This window comes from Zeus faber (genome assembly GCF_960531495.2).
Source record: "Zeus faber genome assembly, chromosome: 18".
Classification (NCBI taxonomy): Eukaryota; Metazoa; Chordata; class Actinopteri; order Zeiformes; family Zeidae; genus Zeus; species Zeus faber.
In genome coordinates this window covers 9,269,344-9,295,078 of record NC_137210.1, presented here as the reverse complement: position 1 = coordinate 9,295,078, position 25,735 = coordinate 9,269,344, and the positions used below count along the sequence as shown (strand labels likewise).

General features: G+C 43.8%; 2 protein-coding genes across 21 annotated transcripts in view; one reads left to right on the top strand and one right to left on the bottom strand.

The window, feature by feature from the left end:
- The first annotated feature begins 2,586 nt into the window (after positions 1–2,586).
- rif1 (replication timing regulatory factor 1) lies at positions 2,587–24,603 on the top strand. The gene is made up of 35 exons (XM_080019040.1): positions 2,587–2,723; positions 3,860–3,996; positions 4,084–4,162; positions 4,546–4,642; positions 4,810–4,940; positions 5,059–5,153; positions 5,338–5,527; positions 5,814–5,906; positions 6,045–6,183; positions 6,308–6,459; positions 6,893–7,007; positions 7,130–7,303; positions 7,639–7,749; positions 8,636–8,698; positions 9,371–9,474; positions 9,713–9,799; positions 9,880–9,953; positions 10,117–10,297; positions 10,383–10,490; positions 10,639–10,788; positions 10,886–10,985; positions 12,320–12,615; positions 12,729–12,931; positions 14,538–14,631; positions 16,307–16,426; positions 16,690–16,832; positions 16,932–17,021; positions 17,267–17,324; positions 17,623–20,646; positions 20,766–20,897; positions 21,021–21,107; positions 21,557–21,672; positions 21,802–21,952; positions 22,141–22,258; positions 22,418–24,603. The coding sequence occupies exons 2-35, from the start codon at positions 3,881–3,883 to the stop codon at positions 22,723–22,725; spliced, it is 7,299 nt and encodes a 2,432-aa protein (XP_079875166.1). The 5' UTR covers positions 2,587–2,723; positions 3,860–3,880; the 3' UTR covers positions 22,726–24,603.
- Positions 24,060–25,735, bottom strand: part of neb (nebulin) — a 61,692-nt gene continuing 60,016 nt past the window's right edge. For all 20 annotated transcript variants that reach the window (XM_080019019.1, XM_080019033.1, XM_080019038.1 and 17 more), the window contains 3 exons: positions 25,540–25,671; positions 25,300–25,403; positions 24,060–24,899 (listed from right to left, as the gene is read on the bottom strand). In XM_080019019.1, the coding sequence (XP_079875145.1) occupies positions 24,726–24,899; positions 25,300–25,403; positions 25,540–25,671 (410 nt within the window). In that variant the 3' untranslated portion in view covers positions 24,060–24,725. The remainder of the gene's footprint in view (positions 24,900–25,299; positions 25,404–25,539; positions 25,672–25,735) is intronic.

Below are 25,735 nucleotides of genomic sequence, written 5' to 3'. Positions count from 1 at the left end.
TTCACTGCTTTGAGTGAAAATTCATTCTATAAACAGTTTTTGAATTTATTTCCCACTTAACCCATCAAGCCTCCCAGATACGATGGTTGCAAAAATGCACGGTTGTGATTTCACCCCTGTAACCTTCATTTTTTACTTATTTAAATGGTATTGTAAGGTGATGGAGGGGAAGAACACACTTAGATAAATGACAAATTACTACAATGATTACATAAAGTTTTACAAAAGAAACCTTTTGACATAGTAAATATATAATTCAAGTCTCTTGGATCAAATGGAGGTGTGGAGAATGAATGGCTCAGCATATGGAGTTGGAAAGAGAGATGATAAATTGTCCATATTGAGGGAAATAAACCTGCAAATTCAAAATAAATAATCAATAATCAATAATCAATAATCAATCAATCAATATCAATTGACGCTGTAAAAAATAGGAATTGTATGCAAATAGGAGTTGAATAAAGTCTGTACATACACTGTGCATTCCAGGGTGGAAAACAAAATTGTTTTAACAATATAATACACAGTAATATATATAATACACAGTATTGCAAAAGATGAGTGTTTTAACAATAATACTACTATTACAGACAAAAATACTGATAATACTCAAATACTCAAATAATACTACTACTACCAATACTGATAATAAAACTGATACTATTACTAATGCTGGAAATATTAAAAATACTGATAATCATACTATAATATTTACAATACTGATAATAATACTGGAAATACTACGAATATGATATTAATACTGATACTTCTACTAATACTGATAATAATACTGATACTACGACGACTACTACTACTACTACTACTACTACTACGAAAAAGAAGAAGAAGAAGAAGAAGAAGAAGAAGAAGAAGAAGAACAACAACAACAACAACAACAACAGGAAGAGGAAGAAGAAGAAGAAGAAGAAGAAGAAGAAATAACAACAACAACAACAACAACAAGAGGAAGAAGAAGAAGCAGAAGAAGAAGAAGAAGAAGAAGAAGAAGAAGAAGAAGAAGAAGAAGAAGAAGAACAACAACAACAACAACAACAACAACAACAACAACAACAACAACAACAGGAAGAAGAAGAAGAAGAAGAAGAAGAAGAAGAAGAAGAGGAAGAAGAAGAAATAACAACAACAACAAAAACAGGAAGAGGAAGAAGAAGAAGAAGAAGAAGAAGAAGAAGAAGAACAACAACAACAACAACAACAACAACAACAACAACAACAACAACAACAACAGGAAGAGGAAGAAGAAGAAGAAGAAGAAGAAGAAGAAGAAGAAGAATAAGAAGAAGAAGAAGAAGAAGAACAACAACAACAACAACAACAACAGGAAGAAGAAGAAGAAGAAGAAGAAGAAGAAGAAGAAGAAGAAGAAGAAGAAGAAATAACAACAACAAAAACAGGAAGAGGAAGAAGAAGAAGAAGAAGAAGAAGAAGAAGAAGAAATAACAACAACAACAAAAACAGGAAGAGGAAGAAGAAGAAGAAGAACAACAACAACAACAACAACAACAACAACAACAACAACAGGAAGAGGAAGAAGAAGAAGAAGAAGAAGAAGAAGAAGAAGAAGAAGAAGAAGAAGAAGAAGAAGAAGAAGAAGAAATAACAACAACAACAAAAACAGGAAGAGGAAGAAGAAGAAGAAGAAGAAGAAGTAGAAGAAGAAGAAGAAGAAGAAATAACAACAACAACAAAAACAGGAAGAGGAAGAAGAAGAAGAAGAAGAAGAAGAAGAAGAAGAACAACAACAACAACAACAACAACAACAACAACAACAACAACAACAACAACAGGAAGAGGAAGAAGAAGAAGAAGAAGAAGAAGAAGAAGAAGAAGAAGAATAAGAAGAAGAAGAAGAAGAACAACAACAACAACAACAACAACAGGAAGAAGAAGAAGAAGAAGAAGAAGAAGAAGAAGAAGAAGAAGAAGAAGAAGAAATAACAACAACAAAAACAGGAAGAGGAAGAAGAAGAAGAAGAAGAAGAAGAAGAAGAAGAAATAACAACAACAACAAAAACAGGAAGAGGAAGAAGAAGAAGAAGAAGAACAACAACAACAACAACAACAACAACAACAACAACAGGAAGAGGAAGAAGAAGAAGAAGAAGAAGAAGAAGAAGAAGAAGAAGAAGAAGAAGAAGAAGAAGAAGAAGAAATAACAACAACAACAAAAACAGGAAGAGGAAGAAGAAGAAGAAGAAGAAGAAGTAGAAGAAGAAGAAGAAGAAGAACAACAACAACAACAACAGGAAGAAGAAGAAGAAGAAGAAGAAGAAGAAGAAGAAGAAGAAGAAGAAGAAGAAGTAGAAGAAGAAGAAGAAGAAGAACAACAACAACAACAACAGGAAGAAGAAGAAGAAGAAGAAGAAGAAGAAGAAGAAGAAGAAGAAGAAGAAGAAGAAGAAGAAGAAGAAGCGCTTCCGTCTTCCACACTTCCTACATTTCCTTTTAAAGTAAAAAGGGGCGGGGACCGGTTGTGACGTGGAACGGTCAAAGGGAAGTTTGGACGTCGGCGTGTACGTTTGGCGCCAGCGGGTTTCGCAGGGACACTTGGCCGGAGCGGGCGGACTCAGCTGGAAGTTTTTTCTTTCAATAATCGACCCGTCGCTCGGAGAACAAGGGCCGCGTTAAGTTAGACCGACGTCGCGTGTGTATGGTGGTGCGAACTCTCGTCGGCGCTTTGTGTTCCGCCCCAGAATACCGAGGTGAGGAAGCCCCGGACCTCGCTGGGTGTTCTTTTTGGGTGTCTAACTAAGCGCTAGCATGGGCTAAAGTTAGCTTGTTGGTGAAGCCTAAAAACCTTGGTTCGCGCCTCTCCTCTCGTCGCTAAAAACGATGGTTTTGTGTCTGTTAATCAACTACCCACCGCGTAAGGCATGTTGCATTCGGTGGGAGGAAAACTTTGCTAGCGCTGTTTGTAGGGATAGGCGATGTATCGGTATGCTATCGATATCGCGATATGAGACCTAGAGATCTCCTGGGGTTTTTGTTATTGTGATATTACGTCATTTGGCAGACTCCTTTTAAAGGTAGGACGCAGTGTAATTTCACAATGTAGTTGAACGTTCACGTTAAGGCTGCGTTAGCTTCAGGCTGCTGTAGTTGTTTAAAGCCACAGTTATTTGGACACCGTTTTCCTAACCACTAATATTTTTTTGTGAATGCAATTTTAGCAATCCCCCTAAAATGTCAACGTATGCACAGGTATCAATAACATTATGTTGGGATGTTTGATTTTTGTCAATGTTGCCCCAGCCTACTGTTTGGTTGTGCTGATAAGTTTTTGTTAAATGGAACCAGAGTTGGACAGATATTGTGGGGAAATATTGAATAATTCGTTTTCATTCGTTTTAACAAATGTGTTGAAATCACTTCATTGATTCCTGTGGGGAAATATATCCTCTGCATTTTATTTGTCCGAGCTATGAAGGAGCAGTGGGCAGCCACAGCACAGGAGACCAACCCCAGACCTAGAGCCCTGGTGCCCCTGACCAGGGCACGGGCAGGAGTATCTAACCCTGACATGCATGCCTTTAGGGTGGGAGGAAAGGAAACCCAAGAACATGAACATGGGGAGAACATGCAAATTCCCAGAAAGGCCCCAGTCTGGTTCAAACCAGCAAATATTCTTGCTGTGGTGCAGCAGTGCAAGCCACTGAGTCAATACAAATTTGCATCACCAAGGACAGTGGCAGCCTCTGACTCTCCCTCGCACCTTTGAGAGTCATTGTTAGAAATGCCTAGATGTGTATTGCTGTACCTGCTCCGACCATCTTCTGCTCCTCTACAAAGCCATTTCTTCTTTAAATAGTTTTATGTTGTCATGCTCCTCTCTGTTAAGGCTGTGAGGAGGTCAGCAAGAATGATGGCGACGGCATGCCCCCTGAGCACCTCCAGCCTCCTCCCCCTGCTGGAGTCTCTGGAGGACAGCGAAGCTGAACAGTCGGATCAGACGGACGCCTACCTCACTATTGCCAAGTAGGTCACTACTAGCACCATGTGCTCCTCGACATGTCAGGAGGCAAATGACTGAGTGAGTGGAATTCTCCTTTCCTGTCTCTGCAGCCGTCTCAGTGGAGAGGAGGGGCGCCAGTTTCTCCCTGCAGTTGAAAAGAACTTTCCTCGTCTGGGTAAAGCCATTTTGGTGAGTGGTGCTTAAATCATCTTTAGGCATCAGGTTGTTGAAGTAGCCACTAAATCCTCGTTCTTGTGTGACGCGTTTGGTGTCTTTCAAACCTTGAGGCTTGATTATACTCCAAAGCTGACGTGTGCATACTGTACATACTTAATTTGGATGTCTTTGGACATGTTCCACACGTGGACTAGAAGTCAAAATGGGTAAAAAAAAAAAATAATACACATTTACTACAGGCTTCCATGTTTTGCCGAATAGTACCAGTACAATACATTTAAATCAGAAGTGGGGAACACCTGTATAATTTGTTCTTTATATCTATGTTAGTTCAATAATTAGCTTTTCTCTTCCGATGTTTGAGTTATTTTTATTTATTTTTTTGCTGCCTACAGACCCACATTAGCAGTCCAAATGCTGAGTTATGCCAGGCTGCCCTCCAAGCACTAGGATTCTGTGTGTACCATTCTCATGTTGTCTCTGGAGTGTCAGGTACAGTTATTTATTTTTATATATATATATATATATATATATATATATATATATATAGTATTTCTATTTTGTTGTTGGATGTGACAGTGGGGTTTCATTTTATTTTAAATGGGAATTATTTGATTACAACTCTGTCTATTGCTTATTTACATTTTCTCTCTCCCTAGAGAACTTTAGTGCAGAGATCATATCTGCACTTTGTTCCTTGGTGGTGAACTCGACAGACAAGAACACCTGCACCAGGGCATTATGGGTGATCTCCAAGCAGAGTTTTCCTCCACCGGTTTTGACCAAAAAAGTGAGCGTCGGCACTAGTTTTAGGATAGTAGAAATGTGAATCTGCAAGCTTGTGCAGTTGAATGTAGTCTGGCTGTGAATGAAGGTTGTGCTTATGTATGTTGGTCTACCGAACCCAGGTGGACTCCATACTGCACACGCTGGAGGCTGTGTGGACCAGAGAGGACGTCCAGTCAGTTGTGATGGAGCACGAAGCTTTAAATGTTATCATAAGGTAAAGAGTTAGTACCATGAGAAACTAATCCTTCACATGGGTTGACTATTTTGGAATCGATACAAAGCTATGTGTTTAGGATTCCCCGCTGGCAAGCTGTCTTCAATACATTTCTAGTGCTGCACAAGTCTTTAGAATCTATGTTGTAGATATCAACAGTTTTTATTTTTCCTTGTCTGTCCAGGATGCTGGAACAGGTGCCTGCACAGATGGGAGCCGGTGCCGTTCGGTGGGCCAAGCTTGTAATACCCCTGGTGGTCCACTCCGCGTCAAAGGTGCGCTTACGGGCTGCCGCTGCCATGGAAATGGGTCTGCCACTTCTTCTGGAAAGACGGGCTGAGGTATCAGCCATTATCGAGCCGATAATGTGTTCGGTGAGTACATTTTTATTGTTTAGTGGATATGTAAAATTATTTTAGTCATGACGAGTCATATTTCATATTATAGGAGGCTTATGATGAGCAAAGCTTTTGCCTGTATTGGGTGTATTTTAGCTATATTTCATGAAAGAGTGCGGCTACAACTAGAAAATATATGAATAACATTGTTTTATTTCAGACGTTATCTATGACACTTATTGAAATATTGGATCTGTATGGATCAGGGATCATCTACTTTCCGTTACACCACTACTACATATAAATGCTTGTGTCCGTACAGAAATTGATCCCTGAGCTCCAGAAGCTTTTTATGACCAAGAATGAAGCCAATGTCCTCAAGCTGTGGCCTCTTTTTGTCAAGCTCCTTGGGAAGGTATGACAGATTTTTGTGCTCCATTCCTCCGAAATAAATATTATACTCCCTGCTTTCCCTGGGGAGGAATGAACCTATCATTGCTTATGCAAGCCCATGTGTTGGTAAGCAATCTTTGTTTTTTTGTTTACTATGTAGCATCTCCACAAAGGCGGGCCCTTCATTAACGCCTTGCTGCACCTGGAGGAGCTCGGCTTCAGGAGCTCCTCCCCTAATATCAAAAAGATCGCCTTCATCGCCTGGAAAAGCCTTATAGACAACTTTGCACTTAACCCCGGTGAGCGAGAAACGGCATTTGTTTCCACGCTCGCCTTACTTTTTTTTTTTTTTTCTTTTCCCAGTGAATGGTATCTTTCAGTCTGTTTCAGACTTGTTTCCGCCTCTTGCTGTTTTCACCGCAGACATCCTGTCCAGTGCCAAGCGCATGAAGCTGCTGATGCAGCCTCTCTGCTCCATCCAGGTGCGGACAGAGGCCCTGCAACTCACCAAACTGGAGGTCTGGTGGTACCTGGTGGTGCGCCTGGGGCCCAATCTGGCCCCTCACTTTGAACAGGTCAGAAATGTCATTATCTCGTGGGACATGAACTGCAGTGTCTAAGAATTTGAAAGTGCATATGCTGTACTTGTGCCCCACATTTAAATTTTTTGGCCAGTCATTTTTGCCCTTCCTCTGTAATTGAATCTACTCCACAGCATTCTTGTGACATTTTAATTGTGTTGGTTGTCCAGGGTAGAATCTGAAGGGATTTTGAGGGCAGGGGGCCTTTGAGGACTTGGTTGAAAGCTATTGTATTGTTGGAGTAGGGCTGAGCGATTTTAGATATTGTTCAATTGGTGTCATCTTTCACTTTTGTTCTATCACTATGCACTTTTTGCTCAATATTGTCATACACAATTTATAAATAAAAAAGAAATTAACGATAAGGTATAACCTAAATTGTCTTGATATTCAGACTGAAATGTTAGATCTTGTTCAATCTCTCCAGGTCTCAGTCCCCCTGCTGCAGTGCACGATGGGAGCCAACACCCCTGCCGTCCCATGCACACCCGTTAGAGGTGCAGGCCAGAGTGGGCCGGTGCCTTCAGTCACACCCAAGACCGGTAAGTCACCATCACTACCTTTTGAGATACAAGGCTTTCGTGGATATAGTGAACGAGCTAGGTCTTTTTAAAATTAAGGGGCGGAAACATTGTCGTCTTTGTTTGTTCTGTTTTCCCTCAAGGCACCGCTGGTTTGAGCAGCCCAGCCGTGCCTCGTCTGAACCTAAACAGCAGCATGCAGAGCAACCAGAACTTCCCCTCTATTCAGCTGCTTGGCCTGGAGATGCTGCTGCACTACTTCCTGGGGCCGGAGGTCGTCACAGTGGCAACACGAAATAAACTCCTTCTCACTCTTGGTGAGTCGGCCTACGCAGTTCTCAGTTACAGATGAATAGTGGAATGAGGTTTGGCTTTTAGATTTTTTGTATTGTATTTTTTGCATTAGCCGAAAAACAATTCAAATATTTTGATTGTGTTAAAATACAACATTGCTACTAGGTAAGTGGTGCTGGCAGTCTTTGTGAGAATAATAATAATTGAATATAGCTTAATCTATGATGGACTATAGCGGCCAAACCTATTAATGCTTTAATTGATTAAACCAATAGCGTTCTACTACATTCATAATTTTAAGAATTCTAGTAATGCTTGTCTGAGCAGGGGTTTCTATATAATTGTGTTTCATTCTCAGAACCTCTGACCCACCCCTTCCTGTCGAGTGTGTCTTCATTTAACAAGCATGCAACTTGGTTCATCTCCACCACAAGGGATGGCTTCATCTCCGTAGGAAACGAGGCCCCAGGTTAGTCGCGCATCTGGAATTCACCTGCTTTATTGAATTACATCAGTGACTATGATGGCAGCCTTAACTTGTCTTTCAATGTAACTCAAGTTAAACCCCTTTCCCACTTCCACTTAAATCCGTAAATGTAGTGGCAATGTTCTGTATTGGCGTCATGTGGGAAAAGGAGCCGGTCTTGACGTTCCATAAAAGTCGTTCCATAAATTTCTCAACTCTCAAAGTAGTATAATTTCTGGAAAAATTCCAGTACGGCTTTGAATGGAAGTGTGTGGGAATGAAAGCAGTAACATTACCGTAAAAGTTGGGGTGTAATCCCAATAAAGCACAAATAGGGTTGTTTTTTTTTGTTTTTTTTTTAAACAAAGATATTCAAGATGTTAAACAAATATTTTAAAATATTTTTTTTTTGTGAAGAAAGAAAACATTCGGAAAAATGGTGAGTCTGAACCGTGGCGCTAGGCTGCAAAGACGAGAAACTGAAACACGTCCAGTCTCTACAGAGACAGGTCTTCTTTGAAATGCTACTCAGACAGTAGATGTGTCCTTTCGAGTTAGGGGTGCAGTGCACTGACATCGGGCACAAGTGCTTGGCTGCAGCGCAGAGGCGGAGGGAGGGTGTGAGCGGGCAGGGAGCGGTAGAGTGGGTGGAGAATGTTCCTTCGTCGGAGGCAGAGAGTGTAGGACACGTGGAAAATGGCTGTTTTTTTTTTTTTAATACAGTTCTGCATAAAGGAAGAAAAAAACAATTTGTACAAGGTCAAATCATTTTGGCAATGAGCGTTTCTATGTGCGCATAGATGTTTGCTTCAGGTCAAAAGTGTTCCTTCTATGAGGCAAGACTGTTGGCGGCTGGTTTATTCCATCTCCTTTGCTCACCCATGAACAGATTCCCTTCTGGTTCTCATATGGAGGAGCCTGGTCAGTTTCGTCAGCTCAACAATAGAGTCTGGTGAGTGCTCCAGAGTTGTGACATCAGCTGTGGTTTGGAGACTATGAAAGGATCTCTTGTGTTGGGAAATCTGCTTAACCACCCTCCAACATCCACACACAAATACAATTTAATAAATACTTTTGCAAATTACATAAAAGGCCAATGTAAGCGACCCGGTGCTGGGCAGCTTTGTATTTGTGTCTGTTTTTACAATACCATGGTTATCTGTATCGTGTATGTTTTATCTGTGTTGCCGAGCCTTAGACGAAACCTCAGCTGTTTGTTACGGATCAACATTGTTGAAAGGTATTGTGGCTGCTGCTTAACCCGGGGGGGCTCATACCAGTTTGGGGTTTCTCCCAGCGGCTCCACATAGAGCACAACATGAATGGGTGTGGCCTCCGTCCATCAGCACGACGAGGCCAATGAGACCTCGGCCTCGTCTGCGTCCCAGACCCACTCCCAGTGTCGTCATCAGTTTAAGTCTGAGTGTGCGGAGCCCTCTATGGCCCGTAGTGCTTTGCTGAGCAATGAACTCTGAGGGGGGCTTGCACCCCCCCATGATGGCCATCTTCAATGTCACTGCTCACTCACTGTACTACCAATGTTTGTACTTGCGTTTTGACTGTTGCACAATTTTCCGCCTCATCCTCCCCCACCATACCTGCTTCTGCTCCTTTGCTCTGCTAGCGGATGTCAGGAAGGAGCGCCAGGGCTCAGAGGCGCTAACTCTTATGTTCCAGGCCCTGCAGAGCATTGTGTCCTCTGAAGCCGTCTCTGCCAACAGAGTCCTGGTGAGACCTTTAAATATGTTATTTTCAAGGGAAACTTCATGCCGCTCTCTGCCCGCCATCTTCCCATGAAGTTGTACGGGCTCTATCCCTCTCCTTAAATCAGGATATTTTTACTGAATTTGACTTGTTTCAGACCCCCCCCTTACATTTTAAACTCTCAACCAATAGCTACTTTTGATATTACAACTACAGTATGTTAACATCTCGCACTGATAAAATATCTACTCTGTTGCTAAAGGTCCTCGTTGAAACCACAGTGAAGGGTATTCCTCCCAGAGTTCTCGGCTCCGCCTCCTACCAAGTGGGCAAAATGGATGTGCTGAACGTGAGAGACCTATCTTTTGTTTTTGCTATTGTTCACTAAATGTCAGTTTGTGGATTTATGCCTCTCCTCTACGTCCCCAGGGCACACCAGCGCTGTTCCTCATCCTTCTCATCCATGACAGCAATATGTTGTCAGCCTACGTAAAGGATGAAAGGTGGGGCTCCTGGGCGAGGAAAAAATAATAATTGCAATTGCATTATGTGACCCATTTCTAAAAGTAGAGATGATGGGCTGCATCTTGTAACTTTTGCAGCTGTACATAAGGTCATTCCTTGGTTGTATTTTCCAGATGTTGATATTTAGTGCTCTGTCCCCAGGTTTTTCCAGTGCCTGCACAGCCTGGTAGGCTGCGGCTTGTCCGGCCCTACGTCCCCGCTCGCATTTGGGGAAGCTGTGTTGGTGGCTGTTGGCCACTGCGCAGGGTCGCTTGGGAACAAGGAGCATGTGTGGAAGATGTGGAGCACCGTGGTGACGCCGCTCACAGAGACCATCACACAGGTACGCAGCAGCAGACGCTTCAGCTGCCCAAATATACCTGCCAACAAACTGATTTTAAAATTCTCCAACTGTTCCTTTTTTGCAGTCTAACGAAGTGAACCAGGGTGATGCTTTGGAGCACAATTTTAGTGCTGTGCACGCTGCACTGATGTTCCCAATCACACACCTTCTGTCTGACGTGCCTCTTAGCCAGGTCTGCCTTGATTTTATAACACCCCCCCCCCCATAACTAATTGCACTGCTAAAAAAATTCCAAACTTATTTTTGGTGCAAATCATTTGGATGGTTTCTACAGCAATATGTGCATGGTCTTACTCTGAATGCCCTCCCGTCCTCTACAGATGACCCAGAAGTCCATGCTCAGCACGTGGTCCAAGCTGTACAAGGTGTTCGCCCGCTGCTCCTCCCTGGTGACCACCACGGAGGAGAACATCTGCTGCGAGGAGCTCTGTGCCAAGATGGCTGCCGTCCTGAACAAAGAGGCGTTATCTGTGAGTGGACTAGCCAAAATAATTTTCATGCTTCATAGTAAATCACAACCATTTAGTTGGGAAGTTGGCTTTGTTATGTATAAACATTGTCTTCCAGGTTCCATCAACACTGAATGCAGTTTCCAGTGTCCTTCAGGTCATGCTGGAGTGTGTAGACTTCTCTCCTTACACATCACAGTTTCAGCAGAAGGCTAAGTGTGAGTTTCCTTTTTTGTCTGTTTAACCCGTTTCCAACATCACTTATTAAAGATGACCTATTATGCTCCTTTTACAGAAGGTTTAAAACATGTTTTTGCTGAAAATACCACTCAGATTATGCATTTGAACCATTCTAACATGCCTCTATACCATAGTGTTCCAAAACATGCGTTTCTGTGTGTATAGCTTTAAGCTTTGAAAACCTGAGCGGTGCTTGGGAATGATTCATTTATTTATTCTTCATTCAATTAAGGAAACTTAAATGAAAGTGTGTGTGTGTGTGTCACTTCCCTCATCTGCAGTTTTGTCACAGCCAGTTGTTATTAATTCCTCTTTATTTCATAAGATTTGTGGTGGTCTCCAACAGAGCCCTTCCAGTGATTAGCGCTTATCTTCAATGCTAGCGGGTCCAGGCACACTCCAGCCGTGGGTGGAGTTACTCGAGATGCTTTCACACATGCACTGCAACCCTGACTTTACTCAGCCAGCACACTAGCACAAAGTCCGGGTAATGTCCGATTGAGCGGTATGTGTGAACGGAAGAAATAATTGTCCAGATCATTTACGGTGGGCGTGTTCAATGACATCTGTCATGCACCAGTTAATTACCTTTGTGTACGAAGCGTAGCTGCTGCTTACTCTTTCTGCTTTCCTTATTATTCCTTTCCACTTTATATTGTGGATACGTCCAAATTCATGGAGTATTAACACAAAAAAATGCGCAACTACTAGCAAGCCTTGTGTACGAAGCTTAGCTGCTGCTTACTCTTTCTGCTTTCCTTATTATTCCTTTCCACTTTATATTGTGGATACGTCCAAATTCATGGAGTATCAACACAAAAAATGCGCAACTACTAGCAAGCCTTGTCTGCCATCTTGGGTGTGCTGTAAATCTCTGCAGCTTCATTGCGTCACGTCCTGCCTCCTGCAGGCTCCACCCCTCGTCTAAACCAAACAGATTATTTCCAGGTAGTGTAAAATCGTCTTACATGGACAGTCTCCGGGTTTTTTTTTCTACATGTGTGAAAGGGTAACTCCGGGCAATGTCCGGATAATCGGGTCCAAACATTGTCCGGAGTGCATGTGTGAAAGCAGCTTCAGATGAGGAGTGATTCTAATGTGTCTCAATGCTACATAGTACTGAGACACAAAGCTGAACGGCTCATTTTAGGACATGTTTTCTGAAACTGACAGCTCACTAAAAACGCACTGAGTTGTTTTATTTCAGTTTGTGTGTTAGTAGACCCATTTGTGTAGTGCTGCATATTAATGACGCATGTTGTGTTGCACAATCTGGGCACAGAACATGACTTGGCTGTTCTCCTTCCACCAGCTCCTCAAACACCCCTTAACTGGGCCCGTAAGAAAAGCAAGGCGCTGGGGAACCTGTCCACCTTCCAGGCCCTGCTGGTCCTGTCTCTAGAGGCCTTCCTGGCCACCAAGGCCCCTGAAGCGACCACACAATCCACAGGTTCGGCTCTGCTCTCCATCTTGACGACGCTGTTCACCAACCTAGCCCTGGCTACACCCATCCAGGAGGCCCTCTCCTCTCTCACTCAGCCTCTCACCCTCCTCCACAAGCAAGCTACTGACGAGCCACACAGATTTACCTCACAGCTTGTTGCAAAGGTGAATTATCCAAAAAGGGAAAAAATATATATTTTCTTAAATTTGCACCGGTTCAACATGATCTTTATGTCAAGGTGTTTTCCTCTCCATATCCCTTTCCCTCCCTCTCGCAGTTGGAGAAGCTCCTTGCAGAGCTGCTTGGCTGCCTGCAGAGCCGCTCTGCTCTGGCCTACGACTCCAAACTTCTGGCTGTTCTGTCACCTTTGCTGTGTGTGCTGTTCCTCCATAAGAGCAAGCAGCTCCGCACTCTGGTCACTCAGTTCTGGAATGCCACCTTCGCCAACTCACTAAATCTCACATACCCTGAGGAGCTCAGGTGAGAATCAGATTTCATGGAGTCTATAAACAAATTTGGGTGTAATAGGTCACATTTCCAGACCGATCACTGCCCTTCTTACACATTGGACAGCTTCACTTTTCTGCAACATGAGCTGTTTTTCTAAAGGTTTTCACAAAAACTTGCTTTTGGGATTTGGCTCCTACAGTTTCTTAGTGCAATTTCACTTTTACACCTCTGTCGTAAAACTCGGTCCAGTGTTTGAAAATAATTTATTTTACTGGACCAATTTGAACATTGTCGGTCACGTTTCAATAACAGAGGGACAGGGCTCGGCCTGGCAGATCCGCTCACTCCCACTCATGAATCAGAGGGTGAAAAACCCCGTAGCACAATGAAAGTGAGGCCCGGTGTCGGGCCCACCACTAACCTGTTGCACCCGTGCCGTCTGAGGTGGAGCGGTTACATTTTCTGTGAGCATTATTACCGGACATTTTGACCGGCATGTTTATAATTTATCGGGTTTTTTTTCTTTTCTTTTTTTTTTAATAGATGCATTTTACCAGCCAAAAATATGGTTATTACAAGCTAATGGAAACCCTTAGGAAAACATCAAGCAAGTGACGCAGTGCTCTAAAGCATAACAGTTTTCCCGCTGTTGCATAGTGCAGAACAGGCGTTCGAGGGGGTGGGTGAGAATGAAGGAGGTGCCATTCTCCATATTACAAGTCAGTGTACCGTCAAAAGGATTTTGAAGCTATTATTTTAAGGTAAAAAAAATTACATATGATAGACAACTATCATGTTCATGACAGCTGTAATCAGACCACAAGTCTCTGAACTGTACTGTCCTTTTCACACTTATTTTTTCTTCCCTGAGGAAAGACAAAAGAAGCCATCTCTGCTCTGCAGCGATCGCTTCTAAAATAACTCCTGCCTGCCTTCTCATGGCTCAGTGGTTGGGAACCTTTGTGTTCAGAAAATAGGGGCCATAGATGCAAAACAAATCAAGTCGCACATTTTCATAATGAGTAACCATATTTTTTAAATCGAGCCCAAAGACCGTGACACGTGAATTTTATTTTTCCCTGAGCGACTTCACAAAAAAATAAGCCCAAAGTTGCATAAGCGGACTGTCCCTCTTTGGACTCTCCCTGTGCGTGCGGGGTTGCGCAGAGAGGGGGAGAGAGAGGAGATGCTTGCACCTCTTTACGGAAGAACCTAGTTATTTATTGTAACGCAACATCAAACTATGTGGATAAAAACTATTCTCATCCTATATTAAGTTTGAAAACATTGATATACCGTTAAAAGTCTGTATACCGCCCAGCCCTTCCAAGGGACTCTTTTCATTATAGAGGTTACATTGACAGGCCGATATTTGATATCTAATAAAATGCCAATATCGGCCGTTTTATCGGAAATCCGACATATCGGGGGAACCCGACAGCAAAACTCTTTTTCCAATAAGAATTGGGCAGATATTGGGAAGAATTTTTAGCTTAAAATGGTTCCAACAACATTTGACGACAAATAACAACCTAAATTTGCATTCAACTTAGCCTGTTTTTATTCAGCTTAACAGTATAGCATCACAAGGTGTTTGCTTCAGATGTGCTAGTGTTGTTTAATTCCCTTCACACAGACCGGTGCTCAGCCAGGTTAAGCAGAAGACTCCCATCATTCTTCCTGGCTTTGAGGCGCTCAGCATTCCTGATGAGCTCAGCGGACAGTATTCAGTGAGTGGCCCTGATCTTCAGGCAAATCTTTTAGTTAAGTGTTTCGAACGGAACGACCATGCCAACATTAACTTAACATTTTAACTAGCTGAAGTTATGATGGAAATGTTATACTTCACTGATGGTTTTCAGACTATCTACTCGTGCCTTTTATTTTATTTTTTTCCTCCCTCATGTACACTACTCAAAAAGTTAGGGATATTCGGCTTTCGGGTGAAATTTCAGGATGAACCTAAAATGCACTATAACCTTTACAGGTGGACTTAATTTGACCTTCTATAAGCTTTTGAATGCACATGTCCAACGGTTCAATGTTTCAGGTGTTTGATCCATGAATCGACCAATACATTTCCTGGTTCAATTAGAATTGGTATTTAAACAGTCCTCTTCATCATGCTGTTCACATTTTGACATCATGAGACCAAGACGACACCTAACAATTGATCAACAGTACCTCGCCATTGTGAGGCTTCAAACAGGATGTTCTCAGAGGGAAGTGGCCACTGAGCTTAGAGTGTCAGTGTCATCAGCAGGTTGCAACAGAGATCCAGAGAGACTGGAAGAGTTACAGAAAGGCATAGAAGTGGACGTCCTTTGGCCAAATCCCACACTGATGAGCGCTTCATTGTGAACAGTGCCCTGCGGAACCAGATGATGAATGCCACTCAACTCCAGGCACATTTAAGGGAGATCAGAGGCCAAGAGACCCAAGTGTCACGTCAGACCATTCGAAACAGTTTCCATCAGCGTGGTCTGCGTGCTAGACGACCTGCAAGGGTACCTGACCACACCACCAGGCACAGGCATCATCGTCTTGCATGGGCCAGGGAGCATTTACGCTGGACGAGGGACCAGTGGCCTCAGTGCTGTTCTCTGATGAAAGTCGATTCACGTTGAGCAGAAATGATGGCCGCCAATGATGTTGGAGACGTCAAGGAGAGCGCTATGCAGCAGCCACTCTTGTCACCTATCAGACGAGCCTGTGGTGGTGGTGTTACAGTGTGGGCAGGTGTGTCAGTCAATACAGAACTGCCCTACACTTTGTGAATGGTACAATGACAAGCCCATACTACCTGAATAACATCATTAATCCAGTCATTGTGCCCCTGCATGAACAACACAGGCCTCATTTCATCTTCATGGACGACAATGCTCCAGCTCATGGAGGTCGCATCATTAGGGAACGGTTGCTGGAGACTGGGGCACCTCAAATGGAGTGGCCTGCGCTTTCTCCATACCTGAATCCCATAGAAAACCTATGGGATCAGCTGAGTCGCTGTGTAGAGGCTCGTAACTCTGTACCCCAGAACCTCAATGACCTGAGGGCCGCCCTTCAAGAAGAGTGGGGGGCCATGCCTCAGCAGACAATAAGTCGACTTGTGAACAGCATGAGACGTCGTTGTCAAGCTGTAATTGATGCTCAAGGGCGCAGGACAAGTTATTGAGACATTGACATTTTTTGTTGTGGTAAACCCACCACTGTTGTTGGCTTTTGTTTCAATAAATTGTTTGAGATGAGGAAATCACGATTGCATGCTTCTACTTAAATGCCCTACTTTCATGATATAATATCACTGTAGCGTGAACTTTTTACATTTTCCATAAATTTCACCCGAAAGCCAAATATCCCTAACTTTTTGTGAGTAGTGTATTTGATTGTGTTTGTTTCTAATAGAACGAGAGTTCGCAGTTGGACACCAAGCTGAGTGGAATTCAGGTTTCCTCTGTAGGGAAGAGGGACTCTCTGTTGGGCAGGGCTGCTGAGCGTGAGGACAGACTCTCCAAACCAGTCTCTGTAAGTGCTTCTTACTTCTGCAATGCCACTGCGGGGATGGCTTGTGCTAGAATGTTACAGCTAATATGGCAATCGACTGTCAAAAGTGTTTATTTTACAATGTCTAGTTACAAGTAAGGCTAATAGAATTTCTACTCAACACTTAATACTCCAGACACTTAATCATTAGGGCAACATGTTCAGGCTCCTCTTTTTTTTTTTTTTTTTTTTCAAAGTTCACCGCTTTTTATAATATATATATTTTTTTTCTTTTGGTTTAACAGACAAAGTTAGACTTTGGGTCTCCAAAGCCTCCTCTCAGACAGGTGTTGGAAGAGGATGCTTCCATCGACTTTGTCTTCATTCCACCTGAGACCAAGGAGAGGGTCCTAACGGAGCACCAGAAAGAGGTCAAGAGGACAAAAAGGTCAAGGATTTTGCCTCCTTCCTGAATTTCTTAATCTGTAAATGATGCAACAGTTATGAAAGTTTCTCAAGCGGAACGAATGTTTCTTTTTCTGAACAGGGTTGACATCCCTGCCATGTACAACAATCTGGATGCTTCCCTCGACACCACAGCTTTCACCCAGTACACCCAGAGCCAAGAAGATTCCACGTACGTTATGGGCAAGAGTCCAGAGTGTTTCCTTGGCAGTTAATTTAGCTTAAAATCTGGTTTTCATTTGTTGGAAGTTTCACTACAACTAAAGTATCAAATGTATTTTATGTGACATTTAAAAGGGTTTTTGAGATCTTTAACTACACTTGAAGGTGCTTGCAGACGCCTTGATGAAAGAAAGAAATCATACAAAAATCATCTCCCCTGAAGCAGATTTGGTTTATTTTGTTTGCATGTATTAGGGACAAATTGTCAACAGAAGAACAAACTGTCAGTGTGGTGAAGGAGGCTTCAAGCAAGGTAATAACAGCCCTCACTCTACAATCACTATTTCCCACCAAAAATGGCTTAAAAGAAAATAATTATTTCCCACCAAAATATTTTTTTGTGTTAGTGCTTTTAGCAATGTAAAATAAACATGTTATGGAACTGTTTAAATGAGGGAATAATCGCATGATATTAATGGGTCCTATGTTATCATCATCCACATTTGTGCACCACATGTTGAATTTGTCTGTGTACACAATTAGGTGTGTGTCAGTCACATTTCAACAGCTATAAAATTGCAGTAGTAGTAGTATCCTTTGTTATATTCCAGGTTCATCAGGAGGAAATGGACATTGAGGAAGAGGCTGAAATGCTAAGTAAAGACACCCAAGACTTAAGCAGTCCAAAAGCTACAGAGAACATGGCCGAGAAGCCAGACAAGCAAGCAGAGACTATCCCCAAGTCGGAGGACGTGTCAATGGAGGAGGATAATGGAGACGTGACAACAGGGGATTTAGACATGGAGCCAAAAGAAGGGACAAGTCCTAACGTCTCTGGGTCCTCTGATTTGGTCTCAGGCACCCCTCAGAAGACCAACAGCCGGCGCCAGTCCTTCATTACGTTGGAGAAGTACAGCGACAGCAAGCCTGCCAGCCCCGTCAATGTGACTAAGTTCACTGGTCCTCTCACCAAGAACTCAAACAGCCAAGAACGCACCGCCTCTTGCAACCAGGACTCCCAAACCCTGACTGAACACCCAAAGACCAAAGAATACTCAGACAAGAAGCCTGGAGAGCTCCTGGTAAATCCCACAGAGGGACTGCCTAGTGAAGGTACCGAGGAGGACGTCATCGCAGACACCCAGACTGACACAGAGAACAATAGCAAATCTAGGAGAAGTGTGACTCCAGAAGAAATGGGTTGCCACAGTCAGGAGGAAGAATTTCAGAGCTCTCTGGAAGATTCTCAGTGTTCTCAGAGCCCCCCCAACGAGCCCAGGCGTTCTGGGCGCCAGAGAGCACGGCCTCTGTTGCCGGGGCAAGATCCCAAGGAACATGAAAATAAACGCAACCTTTTGAAAACGAGACGTTCTACAGGAGAGGATAAAGGTAATTCCCCTAAGACAAGCCTGACAGATAGCCAGACACAAGGCAGGTCAAGCAGGAGAAGTAAGGCTGGAGCGGAGAAGATCGAAGAGGACGGTCACAGGAGAACAAGGGCACAGAAGGACAAGGGTGAGACTTCTCAGACGGGCTCAGTAAGAGCCTCCAGGAAGATCAGGCTGTTTAGTCCTACGGAGGAGCTGCTTGGCAAAGATAAGGAGACTCCGCCGAGAAGAAGCACCAGAGGGAACGAACTCAGCCAAACAGACTCTCAAGCTGACACACAGTCAGATACTGAAAACCAGTCGCAGGGAGGACGTAAAATGCGGAGGAGGTCAGCGGTTGAGAGCGATGAGAATAATAAACCCAAGCGAAGGGGGAGGCCTTCGGTAGAGAAACAAGAGCCAAGCCAAACAGACTCACAGGCCACAAACACTCAGTCAGAAAACCAGTCACAGGAAAAGGGAGCCATGGTGAGCAAGGTCTTAAGTAATTCTGAGGAGTTTGAGCCTGAGGAACGGCCTAAAAAAGATAAGGTTGAGCCAAGCCTGAGTGAATCTGAGATGGAGAGTCAATCTTCTCAAACAGGTAGCCAATCCCAAAGTAGAACAAGTAGGGGAAGCAAGTTGGAAACTGAATCAGAGGAACCAGTCGGAGACACGCATAGCCAAGATGACTCTGCAATACTCACTCCCACATCTTCTGACAGTCAGTTACAAGTCCGATCAAGGACAAGAAGCAAGGCTTCCCCTGATGTTCTGGAGTCTGCAGGCAAAAGTCAAAGTAGTGTTTCAACAGAAAATGAGAATGCTGACTCCCAGAAAAACACTCCAGCCAGTCGACCAGTGGGCAGACCCAGGAAAAAGGTACGGGGTCAACATTTAAATAACAGCATCAGTCCAAGCGTGACCCCACTGAGCTCCCAGTCACTGGACACATCTGGATTGACAGATTCTTCTAACGGCAGGAGCAGGTTTTCAAAGCGCAGATCCTCTCAAGTCTTAATAGCAAACATGGAGACCTCAGAGTCTGATTCCTCAGAAAATATAGACAAATCACCCTCGCCAAAATGGAGAGGCAGAAAGCCTAAAGCTGCTCCTGTTTCCAGCCCACTTACCCTTAGTAATATGGATTGTGAAGGTGAATTAAACACTGCAAATGAACCATCTGAATCTTCTCAAAAGTCTGACCTGCCAGGTCCGCCAGGGCCTTCAAAAGAGGAAACTCTAGAGCATCAAGAGGAATCGCTGACAGGTGGGGAAGTGCCAGTTTCACCTGTGGTCATTACCAACATAAAAGAGCAGTGTAAAGCAGAAAGTCACAAAGAGGAGCAGGAAATGAAGTGCAAACAATTCGGTCTGTCGCCGCATGTAAATGAATGCAGTCCGAGACTCTCCGAAACCAATTTGAGCAATGATTGTGCCTCCTCACAGGAAATTGATGTTGTTGGCTGTGATTCTGAAAGCCTCAAGGCAGAAGAAATCGCGGTTGTTTGGCAGCACCCCGAGCCCCCTTGTGCTCAGGGAAGCTCTATCTTGGATAATAAAGTGCCCGCTGAACTGTCGTCACCTCAAGAGGACAGTGGATCTACGAGTGACACTCAGACTTCATCTGGTGAAACGAGGGAACCGCTGAGTCTGCAGGTCTTGGAATCATCCGAGGAGAAGGTTTTAGTTGCGCTTACTGAAGATGCTGATTCAATCCCTTCCGAACCTTCCAGTGTTCCAGCGGCAGATGAAGCTGAAGCTACTTCTACAGCATCTGCTGGACAGGACAACATGGATCACTCAAGTGCCGCAGATGAGCCTCCAGTAGAAGAGGAGCAGTTAATCTCTATGAAAGAAGACCAACTGGGATCCCCTGAAAAATTGCAGGGAAGAGACATTGTGAAAGGCGTTGTACCTCAAGAGGAGGAAGAGGAAGATCAAACCCCTGATATGGAGTGTGAGGAAGAGACCCAAATAGACAGCAGTGTCGCAGAAGTCGTCTCTGAAGTAGTGGCTGCGGTCGATTCTGCCGCTGGGATCGGTGATGCCGCGGTGCCTTTAGAGGCGGTCTGCAGCGAAGAGTGTCAGGATTCCCCCCCCAAGCACAAGGGTGTGGAGCTTCTAATGGGGGCGGAGGTTGCTCAGAGCCCCGGTGATGGAAAGACCAAGGGGAGCTGGTCTCCCTCAGCCTCACCCTCAAACAGCATTCTGAAGAAGGGTCAGAAGAGGCTACTGGAAGAGGAGGCTACCTCCCCACTGACCAAGGTAAGTGATGATGCTTACGGATGCTTCTGTTCCAAAATGCCAACTAACATCAAATTACTATTTCTTTCTCTCCTTCATTATATTTAAAATGATGTGCATTTGGTCATCCTATTTTGCAGTCCAGAAGAGTGTCATTCGCCGACCCAATCCAACACCAGGAACTGGCAGATGATATTGACCGTCGTAGCCCAATCGTCAGAACCAGCTCACCCAAACGGTCGAAAATCATAACTAGCATCCCACAGCCCAAGGCACGTCTGGCATTCCTCACTATCCTCTCAATGAAAATGTTGGTTACTACCATATTAGATTCATCCCTAATTAGAAATGAATTGCGGCAGCCTTCATAACTTGCCTGTGCTCTGTTTTTGCAGTATGTCTCTACACCAACCAAGGGGTTGCTAATTCTGAGTCCAAGGAATCTGCACGGCTCAGGATTCAAGAGTTCCAAGAAATGTCTGGTAGGCAACCTCATTGAGGCGGTGGTCTCAGGTTTCACCACCACTAAGCATTCAAAGGGTGTTCTTTTTCCATCCCTAGTGTTTTCACACCCTTCAAATTATATTTTGAAAGCCGATCCATCTATCACGGATATGAGAGAAAGGAGGGCTCAACATTCTTTAATCTCTAAAAGCATTAGAGATCATTAGAAGACGGCCTAAATGACTCATGAAGCCATGGCAGTCTATATTCAGTCTACAGTCTTAAATGATTGGAGGCAGGGTGAAATCAAATGTCAAAATACTTTTCACAGTACCTGTGTACACAGGACTGTAACTGGTACCTACTTAACTCCTCACTTAATGACGATTCCTAGGACCTCTGTCTCGCTCTCACTCTAAAAAATAAAAAATAAAATAAAAATGCCTATTTTAACCACAGCCGCAATGTGTTGTTTTTCCCCATTCAGATATCTGAGATAAGCAAGGAGCCACGGGCCATCCCTAAAGATTGCGTCTACCCTGCTCTGGTCGGCTGCTCGGCGCCCGTGGAGGCCGTGCTGCCTCAGATCTCCTCCAACATGTGGTGAGGTCACGCATATCTGCATGATGTCGTGTCACGGCCACGTCTTTGCATTCACATACAAAACGGTGAATTTACTCATCCTCGTTGGTTTTCACACCCTTATTTGCTTGTTTTTTATCCTGACTGTAGGCCCCGTGGTTTTGGGAAGCTGGTGCGAGCCAAAAACATCAAAACAGTTGGTGACCTGAGCGCCCTCACACCTAAAGACATCAAGACTCTGCCGATCCGCTCCCCACAGATCAGCAATGTCAAGAAGGCACTTAAAGCCTATGAGGAAAAGGTACGTCAACTTGATGAATTTGATTTACTCAACTTAATTTTTGTTCTCCTAACAATAGGATTTTTAAAGAGTTTAAGCCACAGGAAGTGGTTTTTAATAGTCCAATCCGACCCTCAACCTAAAATGACTTTTACCCACCTGCTATAGATGACGTGACCGACATTTGTGATTTTTTTGTCTCCCCGTAGCGCAAGAGTCGGGGTGGTGACGAGTTGAAGAGCTTTGATGATGTGGAGAAGCTGGCCTCTGAACTGGAGGACACCAACCAGAACCAGGAAGACGACAAGATTCTCAACGAGTCTCTCGGTGCGTTTTCTCCTTGTACCTGAGAAGTTAGAGTTTAGTTTGTACCAGGATGACTTACTCCTGGGAAATATAGTTTATAAATAGTATTTTTAAAGTTTCCAATGTAATCAATGCCTGGTTTAAAATGTTTTTTGTTTTATTTTCCCCCTTCCTCCCTAGCCACAGAGTTGTTCTGCGAACCTGCACCGGGACAGCATTCGCCAGAGAGCAAAGCCTCCAGAATGGAGAGGGCAGAGGAGCAGCCCGTGGAGGAGGGTCCCGGCGGAACGCCCAAGTCTGAGAGCGAGGCCGAGGGTCTGCTTCCGGAGCTGGAGGCCCTGGCCTCCAGGATGACGCCCGAGGAGCTGGGCCGCTGCTCGCCAGGGGAGCTGGTTCAGCTGCATGAGCATCTGGGAGGAGTGATGAGGAGCGTGGTGCTGGAGCTCCAGAGCCGCCTGCTTCCTACTCAGCCTGACGGCAAACTGTGACGGCGTTGCGTTGAGTCCATGAGACGTGTCCTGCTTCCTGTTCCAACAAGACTCTCACTTCCTGTCTCACGTGCCGATAGGCTGGATGTTAAAAAGGTATAGGGAATGTTGACTTGACAGCGTGGGAGACCACGAGAAGACTAAATAGCTGAGTATTATGTTTTTTTCCATTTTAACTTTTTATATCACTCTGAGGTTATTGAGTCGTGTAAATATATTTTCTCAGTAACTGACAGATTCACACATTTGAATTCAGGCCCTCTTCAGAAGTGACAGCCATTACAAAAATAGCGCTGTTGGCTTTAATTGTTTTTTCTTTTTGTTTCTTAATTTTGGCAAGATAAGGAATTAATATTTCATTCCGGGCTAAAAAGAACAAGCTTTATTTTTCGCACAGGTTTACGGTGTGCTTTTTATTATTATTATTTTTTTACCCTGTACGTTTACGATTAACCGCTGTCACTTAGCTGCTGCCAGTAACGTGTCCATTTGCAGGCCGTTGTTTTAACGATACACTCGATAAGTGCTTATGTATATATTGCTAGGATTTGTTATGCTGCTCTCCATTTTTAGACTATTCTATTTTTAACCTTTGACCTGCGAATATTCTTTAAGTGTCATACTGTAAAACAATAGTTGATTGGACAAAATTCAGTCTTTATTCATGTTTTTAAATGAATCAATAAAAGGCTACATTTTTATGGGTTGTTTTCCGCTTCTGAATTAACCAGTTTTGATTTTCTTAAAATCGAAAAAATTCTCATTTCATATCTTTATCATATATCTTAAAGATATCTATTTTATATATTTTTAAATGTCTGTAAAATTCAATGTGATATATAAATGTGTACTGTAAATACTGTTTTAACCAACCTAGCTTAAGTTCAGATTAACCTTATACAACAGTCAACAATGAATTTTACTTAATGGTGCAGTGTGAAGGATTTAGTGGCATCAAGCAGTGAGGATGACACTGATAGTTTCTCCCCATGGCGGTGCAACATGGCGGCCTCCGTGGAAGAAATGCTGGCCGCAAAAGGCCTTCTCTAGAGTCAGTGTTTAGTTTGTCCGTTCTGGACTACTGTAGAAGCAACGTGACGGTTCAACATTGCGGCCTGTGAAGCGTACCCCAAGCCCATGTAGATAAAAGCGGCTCATTTTTTGCCAAGTCCATTCTGTAAATTCTACTCACTGCACCTTTAATGTGCAGAAAGGGTAGCAAAATCTTCTATTGCCGCTGGTCCTTTGGAGTAGTCAAAATGAAACGCTGACGGTTAATTGAGAGTGATGAGGGTTCCGACCGTAGACATTGGTGGAAAAGAATTAGTGTTGCGTGAGCATAGGTGTGCTTTATTCACCTCTGATTAAAGGTACACCACTTCCTCTACCCGCCACACCCAGGTAACCGGAAGAAAACAAAACACACATTCCACTAGTAGCCAGCCTTCAGTAAAGGAGGGAGAGTGAGGCTTGTCTCATATAACTCTAAAGTACTGGTTAGATCATGGAGGACGTGGATGGTAGATGGATCCTTCACGTTTCTTGTAATCATCTCTGCTCTCGTCTCGGGTGACGAGCGTTTCACACTTCCGTCAGATAGTTTTAACAGTGTTAAACCATTGTGAGATTATCCTTAACTTTGCCAAACATATTAAATAAGGTGGTTGTACATTTTACAAAATGTCGGGCTGGTAAAAATGGATTGTTATTGCAAGACTTGTCTTGGAATACCAACACCTGTCCGGCAGCCTATAATCTCATATTGATATGGTATGTATATTCAGTATTTATATAGATTTCATGTCTTTTCAGGTGCTTATGTTGCATCCACAGGGGAAACTGCTATACCAACTAACACTCATACCACATAACTACAATTACACAGCTAGTAGACTCTAGACATTGTACTAAGCTACAGTTCCAACTGGGGGTGGAGGGGCCTGTGGATGCGTCTCGCCCATTCCTGGGAGAGAATGAGGGTTGATGGGTGGGCTCTGTCTTTAAATGGCCTCGACGTAGTTGGCGGGCAACATGCCGGTCTTGCTGCTGCGCTGCACGGTGCCGTACATCCAGCCCTCGTCGATGGACTGCACGTTGACAATGACGTCGCCATCCTTGAAGGACACCTCATCGTTGTCGGCCGCAGTGTAATCGTACAAGGCACGGACAGTTTTCTGAGAAGAACAGATCAGTCGGTCAGAGGTGGTATAGATATGGAAGTGGTGTTCTACTGATTAGAACGGGGATCGGCAACAATGGCTGTGAAGGACGTGGAATGACCTACTCCAGAAAATGTCCAAAAAACCAAGTAAAGAGCAACTCAGTGCTATAAAGCCAGACTTGATACAGCTATTGCTAATTCCCATACTTGAGCAATCACAAAATCGTATTTTGTTCAGACTGCAAAATCTCAACACTCGACATTTCAAGGTGATGTTTTAGCCCACCCAGGTAGGTGTACAAAAGCTACATTTGCCAATAAGCTTTATCGATGCACTGTTGATTGTAGATGGGTGTCGTGGGTGAAATGTGGGGGGTTTGGCTTTGTTCAGTAGCTCTGTGTGTGATACTAACCCCGGTGGTAGAGGGATGTGATGGGATGGAGGATACAGCAGTCTGCTGGGTGGCCACAGATGATGATCTTTGCTGCAGTTCCACAGTCTTGCCATGCTGGTAGCCTGCGGGCAGAAGTGAAGGTATAAAACCAGAACATCATACCTCTTGACGGTCAGTGTGAACTCATACACAAGTACATTGTAATCCTGAGGTTGATAAAAATGGAATTGCTCTTGGCAGGTTGTGTACTGGTCTCACCCAGAGAGGAAGCCCCGAAGCCATTGCTGTAGAGGGACATGTGGTGGTCGGCCTCATGAGACCCCTCAGACTTGTCTCCGCTCATGGCGCTGGTCGAGCGGGAGTGTTCCTTGCTGCGGCGCTGGGCTTGGACTACCACGGGGGGGTTAGACATTTATAAAGCACACTTTGGAAAGGACAGCAAATATTTTGAAAG